The following is an 18,567-nucleotide window of genomic DNA, read 5'->3' as shown; positions in this document are numbered from 1 at the left end:
TCTCATGAGTGCTGGAGGCCCAAACACAGAGACTCACACTTGTGCAGTGAACATTACACCTATAGTGCCATCTCCCAAGTCCAAACATGCACTTTTAAAATTAAATAATGCTTTATCTGTATATCATTTTGTGACTTTTTCATTGAGCATTTATATTGCAAAGGCATATATGCTAGCATAGTATAACTATTGTCAAATTCGTTTTAAGTAGATCAAATTTTCCTGTTAAAGAATATATTAGTATTTGGGCATACAGCTTTCTAACTCTCCCTAATTTTTCAATACTATATGGCTGTGAACATCTTTCTACCTAAGCTTCATACGGATATAGGAAAAAGATTTTCAACCCTAGAACAGAAAGCAAGTAGCAAAATTTCCAGGTGGAAAAGCTCATTTAAACTTTATTAGGTATTTCTATTTCCTAGAAAGATGGTCATACTAATTTATAGTATTGTTGTAGTATGACAATGTAAAAAATCCCAACTCCCTGCCTTATTGATGCTTTTCCAAGTTGTTTCTTACAATATTATCATTCTTCTTAATTTCTATGGTTTTTCAGTAAGGTTTCTGACCTATATTGGTAAAACTTTATTTTTCTCAAACTTACTTTAATAGGCTGAACTTTACCTGAAAAATAAGAATTAGAATCATATTTTCATGCTAGGTCTTCATGTACTTCTCCCAGTGGTCCACACCCCATGTGACATTCTGTTTTCCACTGTTATAATGGAATACCCAAGACTGGTGGTCTACTTTAGAAGACTATGATTATCCTTTGATGCTTGGTACCACAGTGGGGGAAGTTCATATAAACCAAAGGTTAGGGAGAGCCCAGACTGGTTCTTTCCTATAACTTACTCTCATGGGAACTAAGAGTTCCACAGAACCAAAAGTACTTCAAGATGACTTTACCCTTGTTATTCTCAACTACCAGTCTCCACTTCTTAAAAGTGTTTTCACTTCTCAATGTCCTCACATTGGGGCCAACCTTTCAACATATGGGCCCCAGAAAGTCACACTCAACCCATGTCTTAACCCACACAATTGCTTATTGCCTGTTAACCGATCTTTCTTCACCACAGGTGCCTGTTTTGTATCCACGACTGAGTTTAACTCTCTTTTCCTCTGACTACATATCTAGATAATGTACCCACTTTGCTCTCCCTGACAGTTATGTAGTTTAGCCCCCCAAAAATTGTTCTGTGTATGGTACCCACTCCTCTCTTGCTAACACTAGATTATGATACCCTGGACTAGAAGATGCTCAAATTCAGATTGGAACCTTCGCTATGGCTTCCTGAGCATCCTCTTATTGGACCCACAGCTCAACATTTGGGCTAACCAAATGAATGATCATGATGGTCTGTTTCTAGCAATTCCCATTTAACCAACCCAGAGTCACCTTGCCCCTTCTTGAATTCCCTCACATGTCTGTAACCAGTGTTCCAGGCCCTTTCTCTTCTACTTCCTCTTGATAGAAGTCTGGTGGGGCAATTGTCGTGACCATTAGGGAGACCTTAATATCTGACATAAGTAGATGTTTCTTATATCAGAAAAAGATAACTCAAAGCTGGCAAAACTGGATGTCAGCCTGTAGAAGAATGAAAATAGATCCATATCTATCATCATGCTCAAAACTCAAGTCCAAATGGATTAAAGACCTCAATATCAGTCCGAACACACTGAACCTGATAGAAGAGAAAGTGGGAAGTACTCTACAACACATGGGCACAGGAGAACACTTTCTACATACAACCCTAGCAGCACAGACATTAAGGGCATCATTGAATAAATGGGACCTCCTGAGACTGAGAAGCTTCTGTAAAGCAAAGGACACTGTCACTAAGACAAAAAGGCAACCCACTGACTGGGAGAAGATTTTCACCAACCCCACAACAGACAAAGGTCTGATCTCCAAAATATATAGAGAACTAAAGAAAGTAGACCGTAAAGGGCTAATCGACCCAATTAAAAAATGGGGCACTGAGCTGAACAGAGAATTCTCAACAGAAGTTCGAATGGCCAAAAGACATTTAAGGTCATGCTCAACTTCCCTAGCGATCAGGGAAATGCAAATCAAGACAACTTTAAGATACCATCTTACACCTGTCAGAATGGCTAAAATAAAAAACACCAATGATAGCCTTTGCTGGAGAGGTTGTGGAGAAAGGGGTACACTCATCCATTGCTGGTGGGAATGCAAACTTGTGCAACCACTTTGGAAAACAGTGTGGCGGTTTCTCAGGAATTTCGGGATCCACCTACCCCTGGACCCAGCAATACCACTCTTGGGAATATACCCAAGAAATGCCCTATCATACAACAGAAGAATATGCTCAACTACGTTCATAGCAGCATTGTTTGTAATAGCCAGAACCTGGAAACAACCTAGATGCCCTTCAATGGAAGAATGGATGAAGAAACTATGGAATATATACATATTAGAGTACTACTCAGCAGTAAAAAAACAATGACTTCTTGAATTTTGCAGGCAAATGGACAGAAATAGAAAACACTATCCTGAGTGAGGTGAGCCAGACCCAAAAAGAGGAACATGGAATGTACTCACTCATATTTGGTTTCTAGCCATGAATAGGGGATGTTGAGCCTATTATGCGTGGTCCTAGAGAAGCTAATTAAGAAGGTGAACCCAAAGAAAAACATTTAGGCGATGAAAGGAGACAGAGACAAAGACCCACATTGGAGCACCGGACTGAAATCTCAAGGTCCAAATCAAGAGCAGGAGACAGAGCATGAGCAAGGAACTCAGGACCACGAGGGGTGCACCCACACACTGAGACAATGGGGATGTTCTATCAGGAACTCACCAAGGCCAGCTGGCCTGGGTCTGAAAAAGCATGGGATAAAACCGGACTTGCTGAACATAATGGACAATGAGGACTACTGAGAACTCAAGAACAATGGCAATGGGTTTTTGATCCTACTGCACGTACTGGCTTTGTGGGAGCCTAGGCAGTTTGCATGCTCACCTTACTAGACCTGGATGGAGGTGGGTGGTCCCTGGACTTCCCACAGGGCAGGGAACCCGGATTACTCTTAGGGATTATGAGGGAGGGGGACTTGATGGGGGAGGGTGAGGGAAATGGGAGGTGGTGGCAGGGAGAAGGCAGAAATCTTTAATAAATAAATAAACAATAAAAAAATAGAAAAAGAAAATGATAACTCTTGGAAGCCAAAATAACCATGCTAAAATAAATGCGCTACCTGATACAGTTGACATCCAAAGCTTTAGAAATCTTCATTGCCCTTTTACTGACTGTTGGGGGTCATAGTTTTAGATAATACTATTATTCTTAGCTCTCCTTTGACATTCTGGAAGGATTTTGTTCCTTGAGATTTTCCTCCTGTTGGTGGGTAGATGATTCTTGTCAAATACTTAAGAAACCTAGAGCAAAGTTGCCTAACCCAAGAAGCCTGTCTGTCCCTTGATTTGTTCTCCTGATTGACCTCATGACCCCCAGGACATTCAACACTCTCATTCACAGCCCTTGGAGCAAGGTGTTCTCACTTTCCAATATCTAGTCCTTAATATTTGACAGACCACTGGGGTATGTTTTCAAGTGCCGGCAGACTGGAATATGGACCCCTTAAAGTCAGAATGTAGAATGTAGTATATCTTGAAAAAAATCTAAAATTAATGATGGACATGAGGTCAATTCAAATGTCTTGTAGGGCTATTGTTACCTCATATTTTGCTACCAATATTTCTGTAAAGGAGCAAAGGGATTTTCGGGCCACAAGGCAAACACAACACAGAATAGAAAAACAAACTCACCCTAAGAATGTCATAAGTTCCCTTTATAAAAGAAACACCTGCCAAAGTACCCCAGCGTACTTAGGCATAAGAAAAAAATAGTCTTCCTAATCAGTGCACCTCCTGGCTGAATCTGAACCACGACATTGTCATGCTCTTGCTATTCATGTTACTGTGTGTGATGTTGTCACAGTAAATTGCTTGCAATAGTTGATATGTAAGATTCATCTTTGATGAGAACTGAATTCAACCAAAGCACAGACATTTCCCTAGGGAAATTGGTTACCTAGGACAACTCAAAACCCCCAACACCCATTATGATTTTTTATTTGTTTTTGTTGTTTTCAATTTCTAGGACTACCTTTATTCATGTCTATCATACCTACCTAGGATTCTTAACAGTCATCCATTCTTACTGCTACTTCTATTTTATTTTTACATTTGTAGCACATGCGTTCTCTCTCTTTTTTTTTTACTTTCATTCTTCATAGTTCCCATCAGTTGCTTACAGTTAAATGTAGTCTGAAATAGTAAATGAAAAGAGTTGGCAATTTTTTTTTCATGAAATAGGTTTAATTTTGGTAGGTTGGTTTCTCCTACAATTAACTTTTGTATTAAATTTATTCAGTTATTATACATTCCAATGGTAGTTTGCCCTCTGTCTTCTTCTTCCATTCCCCCCATCACTGATCTCCAATTCATCCCTCCTCTTTTGCTGTTAAGAAAGGGGCAGGCCTCCCATAGATGTTTAAAAAAATGGCATATCGAGTTGGGGTTAGCTAGAAACCTGATGCAAGGGAAATTTCCACAAATCTACAATGATGACCCTAGCTAAGATAACTTGCCTGAACTGACCAGGCCAGGGAGCCTGCATGGGATCAGCCTAGGCCCTCTACATATGTGCCTTGGTTGTGTAGCTTGGTCTACTTGTGGAACCCCTAGCGGTGGGAGCAGGATCTGTCCCTAATGCTTTGACTGGCTTTTGGGAGCCTATTCCTCATACTGGGTTTCCTTGCCCCACCTTACTACAAAGGGAGGAGATCAATCCTACCTTAAATTGATATGCCATGCTTTGTATTTCTATTTTTAAAAATATCTCTCTTCGTATATGTATCGTTTTGCTGAATTCCTAATTATTGCAGTTAGGATGTGGTCACCTGTCTATTGATTTCTGCAGTCTTCTTTATTGCAATGCTTTCAATTTTGATTTTTTCAAATGTATTATGAGTAGGAATTGTTCTATTTATTTATATACTTTTAATATTTTTAATTAAAATATAATTTCAGTCTTTTTCTCCTTCACATTATTCCCTCCAATACTCTCCACATACTTCCTTCATAATACTTTGTTATCACTCAACTTAATGGCCTCTATTTCTTTAATTTTTGTTGCACTTATAAACATACTGTTATATTCCTGAATATATCAATACTACCTGCAATCCATCTACAGTACAATTCCTGCGCCTAAGGCTTGGGGATCATAGCAGAAAGGGTGGAAAGATTGTAAGATTCAGAGAAACAGAAAGTTTGCTATGACATTTTTCTCTTGTAGAAAAGTCAAAGAAGCTACATCCATGAAGTCTCATCAATAAGGCTGTCTAATCAGTATCTGAACAAGCATGATGACAATAGACATGTTTACATGAGAAGTGGGAAAGATCATGGTGCTTCAACCCTAGACAAAGATTTGTAGGCAACTAAGGAATGCAGAAAACAGAAGGAAGAGTCTTCCCTGTGGAAGAGCCCTCAAATTGGTTTCCAGTACCCAGTGGTCAGCCCTAGTCACACAGACAAAAAGAAGTACCCAGTGGTCAGCCCTAGTCACACAGACAAAAAGAACTTTATAATTGCTTTATTTCTGTGCTTTCTCTTTCTATATTTATATTCCCACCATAGGAGTTTCACTTTTGGTCTCCATTAGTCCTTAAACAAGATCCTGTCATCTAAGAGTACTAATTCTACTAAGTATGACCCAAATGGGATGTTTGACTAAATAAGGGAGCTGATGTGTGGTTCTTCCTGGCCTGGGGAACTGGCAGTGCCTGCTTCCCGTGTACTAGAAGCAATGGTCGGTCTTACTCTCCTTGTCCTTCATGGGTTTCACAATATCTCTTCAGCCCTTAGTTTCCTGGTGTTGACCTAGATCTGACTCTAGTATTATTTGTGGAAACTCTTGACCATGGGTCCTCTATAGTCATTCTACTATTATGCTTAATGATTTATTTTGATGCTTACACAAAACAGTTGTTGTCCATTCTCGTACAAGGTCCCTTAGCATAGGAATCTCTGCCACTTTACCTTGTCCCTCTTTTTTTTCCTCTCTTCTTCTAGTTTGGCCCCAGAGACTGTGACTGTCCCCAAGCTGAGATTATGTCTTTCCATTTTCCCCCAGAGTTCTCATCTCTCTAAGCAAAAGAATTATGACCAAAATATTTATCTGCAGAAGTGAGGTCCCCACAGCTGATGTTCTCCCATGTTCTCAGTCCCGATTTAAGAGCATCTTAGCCCTATTTTGTCTCATTCACTGCAGCTAAGAGCAGCCAAGGCAATGCAGGGATGACATTGCAATTTGCATTTTTCCCCTTTCACAAAGTTCTGTCATGTTATCTTGCGAAATGTGGCTACTAGGTTTAAAAATTTCACTTTGGTTCTCTTTTCAATGATGGCTCCAGATGAGAATGAAATATACATTCTCTTTTAAAATATCTTTTTTTCATTCCTTCTCTTTTTAAATGACACATACTGATAACTGGGGAGTACTTTGGCTGATGGCAGTGTCCTTAATGTGGGAAAGAGAGTTTCTCTCCTTCCATCAGAGCTTGAGGAATACAGACCCTCCAAGGTCTCAGTCATGACAACTGGTTTCCCAAAGAGAACACAAAGCAATTACAAAGGGAGGGGAATCATGCATCCTGAGTTTGTGTGCTACAAAGAAAGCGTTCTTACTGGCAACGCTTGAAGAAGCTTTGCATGGTTTCTGACACACCTGTCCCACAGCAGTGGCTGTAGCTCAAAGCTCAATCCATATTAATCAAAAACTTAATATACTTTAAAAGATCCCTGTCTTAGAAGATGGAAAGTATGGAGCTCGACTATAGAGTGAAGAAAAAATAGTAAGCGTCTCTTGTTACATTTTAGACTTAAAATGGATAGCAGAGACCTGTAATTAGAGGTCCCACTATGCCACACCAGGAATATTTTTAAATTCCCCTTTACATCCACCCTCGATACCTAGAGAACACCCTAAAGACATAACTTTCTTCTCACCCAACCCCAACGCCACTGAATTGGAAATAACCAAAGTTCTGCATTCTATGCAATAGGATGCAATCCAAAAATTACTATCAGAATCACCCAACAATTTTGCTAATGATGCCCAGAAGCTGAGATTTTTACAAAAGAATCTGAGGTGAACCTACAGCAGCTAATCTACAGAAAACACTTGAAACTTTTTATGAAGAGAATCCTCTTCACATTAAAGATGAGGAAATGGGCCGAGGGTAGCATTTTAAAATCTCTTAGAAAAGTTATCAAAATTATCTAAGTAAAGGAAGACAGGAAAGGCTAAACTATGGTCAGTATTCATATGTCTCAGGAGCTTAAAACAACTGACCTGTATTTCTTGACACCTTAAGACTCCATCATGGGTTCTGTTGCAAGCAACAATTACAGGCCCAGAGAAGCTGCATCTCAATGAACACTTGCGTGGTTTTAAATGTGGAAACAATGGCTTAATTCAAAATGAGCCTATCTTGCCGGGCGGTGGTGGCGCACGCCTTTAATCCCAGCACTCGGGAGGCAGAGGCAGGCGGATCTCTGTGAGTTCGAGACCAGCCTGGTCTACAAGAGCTAGTTCCAGGATAGGCTCCAAAACCACAGAGAAACCCTGTCTCGAAAAACCAAAAAAAAAAAAAAAAAAAAATGAGCCTATCTTGTCAAGATCTGATAGAAACACTATTCAGTGACAATATTGTTTCCTAACAAAGTGTATTTTAATAGAAGAAAATGCCATAGTGTTTCTAATACATTGCACGTTAATTTAAAAATTAAAAAACATAATGCCCAGGAATCTTCCTGTTTTATCCATGTTTTGATCTGTCTCTTCACTACTTTTTCCTCCATGTTAGAAGCTCTCTCCTCCCATCAACATCTTTCACCTTATAGCTCATGGAAAAAGTGTGAATCTGATTTCTCTTATTAGATATAACTTAAATCTCAAATCCTTTTGCCTCATGAGAAAATTTATCAGCTCTCTCAACATTGTCATGTACTATCTATGTGACAAGTCCTGCATTTGAGGCTAGAGGACACAGATTAGCAATCTGCATGGTTCTCCTAGAGCATTTACAGTCTGTAGAGGAAAGGGAACTGCCACACGGAAGACACACTACAACGGGGCCAACACAGCTATGATTAAAACAAGAGTAGTCATAATGATTCTCAATCTGCACCAGTCTGAGCCTGTCTTCTCAAAGAGGGCAGGAAAAAGGGGAAGAGCATTCCAGGAAGAGATTGCAGCATGCACAAAGGGAAAGGGGCAGGAATATCCATTGGTACTCTAGGGACTGCACATAGTGACTGTGAAAGATAGGTATGAATGGTCATTAGGATGAAAAGATCCTTGGCTGTATCCAGCTTATATTTTTAAGTCAGTACTCAGGTAAGTCTTATGGAAGAAGGACTGAGACAGTGGGGCTGATCTAATGGGAGCTCACCAAGGCCAGCTGGATGATGGAGCATGTGATCAAACCGGACTCCTGAACGTGGCTGACAAGGAGGGCTGACTGAGAAACCAAGGACAATGGCAATGAGTTTTGATCCTACTGCATGTAATGACTTTATGGGAGCCTAGCCTATTTGGATGCTCACCTTCCTAGTCCTGGATGGAGCGGAGAGGACCTTGGACTTCCCACAGGGCAGGAAACCCCAACTGCTCTTTGGACTGGAGAGGGAGGGGAAGGAGGATGGGGGGAGCGGGAAGGAAATGGGAGGATGGGAGGAGGTGGAAATTTTTAATTAACTAATAGTAATAAAAATAAATAAAAATTTAAAAAAAGAAAAATAAGGATGAAAATTGTCCTCTCAAGGAAAATACAATGAAACTGGAGAATGGGAGGAAGATGGGCAGAAAGAGGGAAATCTAGATGGTAAGACAACATACTCAGGAATGGAAGAGTGACAGAGGGGAAAGCATCCCAGAGGCCACACAGGTCCGGGTGGGACTAGTATTGTATCATGACTCTCCCACTCTCTTCTTTCTTTGATTTTATCTTGCTGTAAAATCTCCCCCCCCCAAAAAAAAACCCCAAACAAAAGTACCCAAAAAGAAAACTGAAATGTGACCAGCATTTTACAATTCATCACCTTGTAAATGTTTCTCAGTACCCATACAATTGTTTCCCTGTTTCTTTATTGTGAAAAAGGTTCCTAGTCAGTGCATCAGCTAGATGGAGTGAGGCATACTTCGGAGAAATGCCCCTAACAAAATAATATATGATTGCTCAGGTTTTTCCTACTGCTTCTGAAACCATCTGGGCTTGTTTATCTATTCGCATATCTATAGAGACAGCAGCTAGAGAAGCTCAAACTGATCTTAACCTTGACCTCTGGTCCTCCTGTCTCTACTTCTCAAAGGCTGGGATTATAGGTATGGACTACCACACCTTGTATACACAGTGCTGAGCCTTGAGTTCAGGATTTCATGGATGATATCAAACACTGCATTGATTGAGCTATGTTTTTAGCCAGGCTTCCTTTTAATCTTTTTGTTTGTTGTCACTTGTTTCATAAATAGTAATACCAAGAAAAGCCAAAACCCTGTAAAAATAAGAATGAAAATAAAACTGAACACATACTGAAAAGATTAAAATTAGCAAAGTTCTAGAAATAGTCATAAATGAATACAGTTACATGGAGAATATAAGTGAAACTGTGGCACACTGCCTAGGTCAGTACTAACAGACTTCTGTATGGGAATAGTTATGGCATTTCTCCTCTAAAATGAGAAAAAGATTCACTGTGACTATTTAATTCAAATAAATAGCAGTTGCATTAGAAGTTTGTTTACTGAGAAGTAACTACTAATTGGGGAAGAAACCTTTGTGTTTAGGTGAGAATTTAAAAATGTTTCTGGTACTTCAGATTCATAAGAAGATATAATTTATTGAAGGAGCACTCACAGAAATACATTGGAATTGAACTTCTCACCATTATGGAAACAATAGAGATGCAGAGATTCACTTGTAATTAAAATTACTGGACAGCACACTGAACCTGATAGAAGAAAAAGTGGGAAATAGTCTGCAACACATGGGCATAGGAGACCACTTCCTACATATAACCCCAGTTGCACAGACAAGAGCAACACTGAATAAATGGGACCTCCTGGAACTGAGAAGCTTCTGTAATGTAAAGGACACTTTCATTAAGACAAAAAGGCATCCTACTGAATGGGAGAGGATTTTCACCAACCCCTCATCAGACAAAGATCTGATCTCCAAAATATATAAAGAATTCAAGAAACTAGACATTAAAATTCTAATTAACCAAATTTTAAAAATGGGGTACTGAACTGAACAGAGAATTCTCAACAGAAGAAGTTCAAATGGCCAAAAGACACTTAAGGTCATGCTCAACCTCTTTAGCATCAGGGAAATGTAAATCAAAACAACTTTGAGATACCATCTTACACCTGTCAGAATGGCTAAATTAAAAACCACCAATGATAGCCTATTGCTGGTGGGAATGCAAACTTGTGCAACTACTTTGGAAATCAGTGTGGCTGTTTCTCAGGAAATTGGGAATCAATCTACCACAGGATCTAGCAATACCACTCTTGGGAGTATACCCAAGAGATGCCCTATCATACAACAAAAGCACTTGTTCAACTATGTTCATAGCAGCATTATTTGTAATAGCCTGAACCTGGAAACAACCTAGATGCCCTTCAATGGGAGAATGGATAAAGAAAGTGTGGAATATATACACATTAGAGTACTATTCAGTATTAAAAAAAAAAATAACATCTTGAGTTTTACACACAAATGGATGGAAATAGAAAATACTATCCTGAGTGAGGAAACCCAAACCCAAAAAGATGAATATGGTATGTACTCACTCATTAGTGGACTCTAGCCATAAACAAAGGACATTAAGCCTATAGTTTCACAAACCTAGAGAAGCCAAATAACAGGGTGAACCCCCCCAAAAAAGGATACATATAGATCCTCCTGGAAATTGGAAGGGATTAAGATTGCCAGGCAAAAGTTGGGAGCATGGGGGTAGAGGTAGGGGTGCGGGTGGGGGTAGGGGAGAGGGGGAGAGAGAAGGGAGAAGGGAAAGACTAGGGAGAGCTTGGGGGAGTGGGAGGGTAGAGATGGAGGAAGGACAGATAAAGGAGCAGGGAAGAAGATATCTACCTTAAGGGAGCCATTTTAGGGTTGGCAAGAGACTTGGCTCTAGAGGGGATCCCAGGTGTCCATGGGGATGTCCCCAGCTAGGTCCTTGGGCAGCAGAGGAGAGGGTGCCTGAACTGTCCTTGCCCCACTATCACACTGATGATTATCTCGACTATCACCATAGAATTTTTGTCCGGCGACGGATGGAGATAGAGACAAAGACCCTCATCAGAGCATTGGACTGAGCTCCCAAGGTCCAGTTGAAGAACAGAAGGAGGAAGAAAACAAACAAGGAAGTCAGGACTGCTAGGGGTTGGTCCAGCCACTGAGACAGTGGGACTGATCTAATGGGAGCTCACCAAGGCCAGCTGGACAGGGACTGAAAGAGCAAGTGATCAAACAGGACTCTCTGAATGTGGCTGACAATGGGGGTTGACTGAGAAGCCATTGATAAAAGCATTGGGACTTATTTCTACTGCATGTACTGGCTTTTTGGGACCCTAGTCTATTTGGATGCACAGCTTCCTAGGCCTGGATGTAGCAGGGAGGGCTTGGACTTCCCACAGGGCAGGGTTTCCTGTCCTCTCTTAAGGAGAGAGATGGAGGGAGGAGGGTGAGTGGGGAAAAGGGAGGGCAATTGGAGGAGGGGAGGAAGTGTAATTTTTTTTTTTTTTTTTTTTTTTTTTTTGGTTTTTGGTTTTTCGAGACAGGGTTTCTCTGTGGTTTTGGAGCCTGTCCTGGAACTAGCTCTTGTAGACCAGGCTGGTCTAGAACTCACAGAGATCCGCCTGCCTCTGCCTCCCAAGTACTGAGATTAAAGGCGTGCGCCACCACTGCCCGGCGGAAGTGTAAATTTTTGAATGGAAAAGTAAAAAAAAATTAAAAAAAAAATAAAATAAATAAAATTACTGGTCAGTCAAAGGACTCAGATGAATGTTGTTTAGAAACACGAGCAACCAGATCATGACAAGCTCTTTACTAGTTCTTCTTTCTATTTTTACTCTGTAATTTTGAGTGAATGAAGAAGAGTAATAGCCAATTGGTAAGAAATAAATCTGGTCTTCTGTTTAGCCTATATCCAGAAGCTTTAGGTATAAGGCACAATCTTCTTCCTTATAAACTACCTTTCCAATCAAAGCTTTGAAAAACATGGGCTCGAGTTCTCACTCAACAAGATGGCATGAAGATACCAACCCAATGGGATGAGTCATAGTGAACCCTGGAAGGGAAAGAGTCACCATAACCTGACAAGCAGATGTAACCATGTGATACAGCTGGGACTCTGGGACATTAGGACATGGCGCACACCTAGTTCATTGCTTCATTTCTCAAAAGACCTTTCCCCGCTACTGGGGATCAATGCCATTCTTCTATCTGAAGCCTCTAAAGGCATAATGTTAATTAAGGAAATGGTTAGGATAAACCTCCTTTGCTCTTTGACTTATTGAAGGCATTATCATGTTTAGAACCGCCTGAGCTGTTGATAAATGATTAACAATCCACAGGGAATAAACCTTCAAAAACACAAAATTGAGAAGAGTCCAAAACACCTGCTAACACTTGAATTCTGAGTTTTGACAAAAAACCCATGTTCAAAACAAGCTTCTCGGCTTTTGTTGCATTCAGCATCTGAGCACGGATTCCTTCAGATGTAAAACGAGAGCTCTGGCATGTCAGCCATCGTCTGTTGGTTTGTTAGAAGGTTAAATATAATGATTTGAGCAAAGCATTTGGCAGAATGCCTGGACCGGAGGAATGCTCTGCAGAAATGTCCTTTCTCCTTCCCTCTTAAGGTTGCTTAAAAATTCTCTGAGGGTCCCTTTGTTGATGACACTTGCTCTGCTGTAAACAGAGTCAAGGTAGGAGGCAAGGCCAGTGCCTAAAAGCACCAGTAATCAGTAGAAGAATTAAAATATCAGCCAATATTCATTGCTTCTTGGTTCTGTGTCACTGCCATCCATTGTGTTTTTAAAGATAAATGTGGGCTTTGTTTTGCTTGAATTTTTCTGTTACCTTACTGCTGTATCTCTCCAAATGCAGGCTCCTTTACTTCAGTAACAAAAATGTTACCAGTAAATCAATTCACATTCTTGTCAGTGTAAGCCTCTGTCAAGTCTCCTACCTCTTGCCTGCTTTCATTTCAAGAGTTAAAATAATGCTCTTTTAGGTATGTTTAGGTAGAAGTTGGTTAATAATAAAATATCTATTCAAAATAGTCAAAAAATAAAATTCTGCTTTTGTGTGAGGAAAAATTTTCCCATTAACTTTAAATGAATTTTAACAAACGAGTTGATGAGAAGGAACACAGAGGAACACACACACAAGGACAGCGTGCTTTGGGGCTCCTCGCTTGGCACACAGTGTACTTGGACTAATGCATAGATGTAATATACTCTTATCATTCCATGTTTGGAAAAGAAAAATCAATGAGTACATTTCTCAGCAATAATGTACTTTCCAGTTAGTAAACCATGAATTCACACTATAGCTTTTTATTTATGGATTTGTTTTCTTTCTCAGTGGGCTTATATTTATTTTCTCTAAAATTACGGTTGGTAATTAGAGTGAGATTCATCTGTACATCAGAGGAGCAGTACAGATGTGCGGCCATGGCATGAAATTGACTTTAGTTTAATTTCCTGTGTTCTCTACAATAAGTAAAACCCGATGTTGAGACTAAGGCAGAAATGTTCAAGTATGGCAAGCACCCTGTGTGAATCAAAATGTGCCCATGAGAAGATTCTCACACATCAGGAAATTCATAAGACCAGGGGGCTTAGAAGAGGTTATTATTCACACTAGATAGAATGACAGACTTGCAGACGTGATGGGGAGGAGCTAAATTAGAGCCCTGTATGTGTGAGTCAATTCTGTTGTCCGGTTTGTCCACTGGGGTCACACAGCTGCCTAGTCTCAGGGGTGGAAATCAAGTGTAGGGAGCTGCAGTCGAAAGATCTTGCCTGGCAGATCACACCCACACCTTCCTCTGGTGACTTTGCAGGTAGAGAGGGCCTCGGCTAAATATAAAACACTCTATTACTGCATATAAACTTCTTTAGAGATTTCTTGGTAGGGGGCTAAGATTTGTGAGAGGAACTGGAGTGTTTATTGTGTAACAGTTACTTATTTCATTTTATTAATCCAACAGTATCCATGAGAAAAGAGCATCGGGTAGGCTCTCTTCCACTGAGTGGAGGGACTGCACATCAGAGGAGGTAAGAATCGCGCTAGCTGTCCAGGCCACACAGGAAAGGAGACTGGGAGGCCCTTGCTTCCTGTTCATTTTATCCTCACAACAAGCCTGCTTTGATCCCACTCTTATGAGCAAACAGAAGCACAGGGAGGTTATGTAAGTGGTTCAGGTCACACAGCTTGCAAGCGCTAAATACGGCATCTCAAGCAGAGATTCTCTCTTGAGCACCTGTTCTCCTACCACCAAACTGCACTTGTACCTGGCACAGAGAAGGCACTCTGCTCACTGTTTGCTAGTTCAGTTCACGTCACCAAAACATGGGAAACTCACTGAGTTTAATATTCTGGATTTAATAGACTGGTTCTTTTCAAAAGCAAGCCAAAAGATATTCATAAACACACCGAAGTAAGTACACTAAAATCTGAAATATCAAAGCATGGTACGATGATTTATTACATTTTCTGATTAACCTGGAAAACAACTTCACAATTTTGATGTCTCTATTCTAGGAGGAAATTAAATTTCTGGGAAGTTTTGCGGCTGACTCTAGACCCTGTGCTGCCAATTGTTCTTCCCAGGGCTGTCTAACCCGCAGCCCACGGGCCTCCTGTATCCTGGAATAACTATGAATACAACACAGCACATTTGCAGATGACAAGAGCATCATGTCACAGTGTCACAAGAATAGACATCCCTAATAGTCTTTTATACAGAGATTTATGATTGCTTATTCTCAGGGGAAGGGAATGTTATCCACGATGCTCCTCATTGGTTGATAACTTGAAAGATAAGCTCTAAAGGGCTGTGTTTCTTTTGTTTTTCCTTTCATCTAGTTGACAAGTGGAAAACAATTCCTGTTGATTGCTATACTTAATTGTTCCAGTTAATAATGCCGAGAAGCAAATAAGATTAACTATTGAAAACAAAGAAAATAGACGAAATATAATACAAAGCGAAACATAAACTATTACCGTTCATTCAGTTTTTAACCAGACCGTCATCAATATTGAAGAACAACCTAAATAGCTCAATAAATGTGCCAGTCTCAGCTCCAGGCTTACTTACCTTGGTGCGGACAACGAGAGGGAGTGGCAATAAGAGGAGAACACAGAGAATCACAAGGAGAAAGCGGCGATAGACCAAAACATAATTGAGGAGTTTCATTGTCCTGAGCAGGTACCTTCAACAGTGTCCTCTTCACCCCCAGGCAGATGTTAAATAACCAGCTTGGATTAATAATTTTCTACCTGATCATCTTGACTTACTGCCTCAGACTGAGCAGTGTTAGTTAAAATTAAAACTCATTTTTATTGCTTTACTATCACAATTAAAACAGAGAGATAAGCCCAAGAGTGCTTGAGGACTCAAAGACCATTTGCTTATGTGATTTGTAAAAGGCAATACTAGTTCCTTTTCTCTTTCTTAGCACACAGTAACTGGACTGTAGCCTGGAGCGACCAGGGGAAGGTAAGATCATAACGTTAACCGAGAGCGTCCATTCTCAATCCCCGCTGCCCCTTTGGATGACTCCTGGCTTCTCCTAGCTGGAGCTGCCACCCTTGAGATCCCTCCGTAGACTGTCTCCAGATCTCCAGAGCCCTGCCTAAGAAAGCGTACTCGTGTCTAAGGTGAAACAGCAACTCCAACAGCAGGGATTTCAGCACGGGGGAGTGAGTAAAAGAAAGGGTGTTAGGTGCTGACAAGGTTTCCTGGGGCTTCCCAGGTCATGTACCCAGTCAGCATTCTAAAACAGTGATAACAATTTTTCCTTTCACTTTGAACGCAAGATAATCCATGTCTCTTAGAGATCCTAATACCACTTTTTGGTAAGAAACAAAGATTAACCTTCTAGAAACCCTCACATTTAAGACAGTTATGGCTTTGAATTGATATTATTGCCCTAATATTAGCTGCATAGTTGCCAAGGGAGCTGCACAGAGATAATTCACTGGGGTCCTTCAAGATATGTGTGTGCACGTATGTATGTGTGCGAGGGCCTCCATGTGTGCATGACGAAAACCGTTACAACATAGAATAGAGGAGATGACTAGGGATTGTCTGGTGTGCTTTAAATTGTAAATTTATTAGCCACTAAGGTTCAACTAAGCAACTGTGCACTCAGCCCCAGACATCAGCAAAGCACTTACCCAGAATTCCTGTAATTTATCGTGGCTTTCTCTTGACACAGACTTCACTCTTATATAACATATGGTTATTATTTAGATCAGACTTCTAATTCCATAGTGGTGTTTACTCTGTTTTATTTTTCTGTCAAGGCAAAAAATTATTTTCAGTAACAATCCCTGTATTAATAATGTAAATAAGAAAATTTCCCCTCTAAAATGATATATTTTCAGCCAAATTACACAGAAGGTGATTCAAGAAAACTAGACAAGTAAATAAAAAAAATGTTCTGAATAAGAATAGTGTACGATATCAAAAAATTTCACAGATGAAAGAAAGGGTGATTGCCATCTGAATGATGATAGTCATACAATTGTGACAACCCACAAAGTAGCAATAATAAAGAACATTAAGAACAGATTAAAGCAGCTAAGTTGCTCAGGATTATACTTATTTTTCCCATGAAGGCCCTGACTAGTTTATCACATGCTTTTCCTTTTTTTGAATATTTAAAGGAAAACCTTTACTCTGATTTTCTTAGGCCACCTGGTATGAGCATGTGAACTTCACTGTCTCATCTCAGAGGATATGACTTGTGAAATGATATCAAAAAATGAAGTGGCATTTGTGTGTCATCTGACAGAAATGAGGGCCTAGGCAGTATTAGGAGAGGTGACGCTTCAGTGACAAGGAGGCTAAGAAGAGCATTTGGTGCTTCTCTGTGCCTCTACTCTCTTCCAGGGACAGTCTTTCCCCATAGGAAGTTTCTCAGGACCCTCATTCTGAGGCCTGAAGCTACAGCTAGACAGGCCTTTGGTGGGCGTCCACACAAGAAGTTTTAGCCCATAGTTACAGAACATCCACCCTTAGCTTCATGTCTACGATACAGCCATTCCCCTAATGCTCAGCTATGTTCTCTAGCTGTCACAGACAGAAAAGATCTGACAAAGTAATTTCCAGTCAACTCAAAGGATTAGTAGGTGACCAATGTCACTCGGGAGTTTCCAATGAATGAATAGTCAAGAATTTAGGAGCTTCTAAAGAATGTATCTTAAGAGAATGCAAATTGTGCCCTGGTGTTAATCACTTTAAAGTCAAAGACAAGTTAGTTTCCTGTGTTAGTTTGCCTCATTTTTAAGCAGAGAAACCTAAACTTCTGTAACATACTACAGTTGTGTTATTTTAACACACAGTAATTGTGTTGTATAGAAATTAAATTGTAACATCAGGTGAACATTAGTTATTTTAAAACACATTCTGTTCAAATATAAAAATAAACGACTAATACTACTGTCTTGTACACCATATTCTACTATGCTCCAGGGATTTTGTAGTTTCTACCCTGTTTAATTTCCAAAACCTAATACAATCCAGGCAGGTGATGCTGGCCTATAAATATAATTACTCAAGAGACTCAGGGAGGAAGATTGTAAGTTCAAGTACATTCTAAGCTACAAAGTGAGCTTAAGAAAATATAGTGAGACCCTGTCTGTGTATTTAAAAGCAAAAAGGGGGATTGGTGTAGGACAGTAACTCAGTGGTAGAGTCCTTGCCGAGTAAGCATGAGACTCCAGGTTCACTCTCTAGTAGCAAGAACATACACAAATACAGTCATGAACATCTGTATTGTTATTTGCTGTTATTATTATTATCATCTGTGTTTTGTGGAAACTCAGAATCAAGGAGGTCAGATTAAATGTGCCAGGAATTAAGTGGTATAGTAATAACTTGAATCGAACCCTTTCTGACACCTAAGGAAATGCTTTCTTCTTCTTTTTTAAACTATACCCAATATCTACAATATTGTCTCTTTATTCAGCTCACAAACAAATAGAGACTTTGCATATGGGTTGGTAAGCCTAAGGATTATACCTTTGTCATTTACTCTTGGGCATTATGGATAACACAAGTGAGATGAAAGGTTTGAACACAGATGAAGAAGCCCCTTCCCCATCTGGTTTAAGGAGTTTGATTGCCCATCACACTTGAGTGGTGCAGACAATCAGTGGGAACAGAGAGGAAGTGAGTTTCCCTCAAACCTGTTTTCTGGTTGTCTTTTCCTTATGACACATTCA

General features: G+C 40.1%; 1 protein-coding gene across 1 annotated transcript in view; it reads right to left on the bottom strand.

The window, feature by feature from the left end:
* Slc13a1 (solute carrier family 13 member 1) overlaps positions 1-15,532 on the bottom strand; it is a 90,659-nt gene extending 75,127 nt beyond the window's left edge. The window contains exon 1 of the mRNA XM_057785151.1: positions 15,434-15,532. Within this exon, the coding sequence (XP_057641134.1) occupies positions 15,434-15,532 (99 nt within the window). The remainder of the gene's footprint in view (positions 1-15,433) is intronic.
* Between the last annotated feature and the right edge of the window lie 3,035 nt (positions 15,533-18,567).

The sequence above is a fragment of the Chionomys nivalis genome, chromosome 1, assembly GCF_950005125.1.
Source record: "Chionomys nivalis chromosome 1, mChiNiv1.1, whole genome shotgun sequence".
NCBI classification, from domain to species: Eukaryota; Metazoa; Chordata; class Mammalia; order Rodentia; family Cricetidae; genus Chionomys; species Chionomys nivalis.
This window is presented reverse-complemented; position numbering and strand designations above follow the sequence as displayed.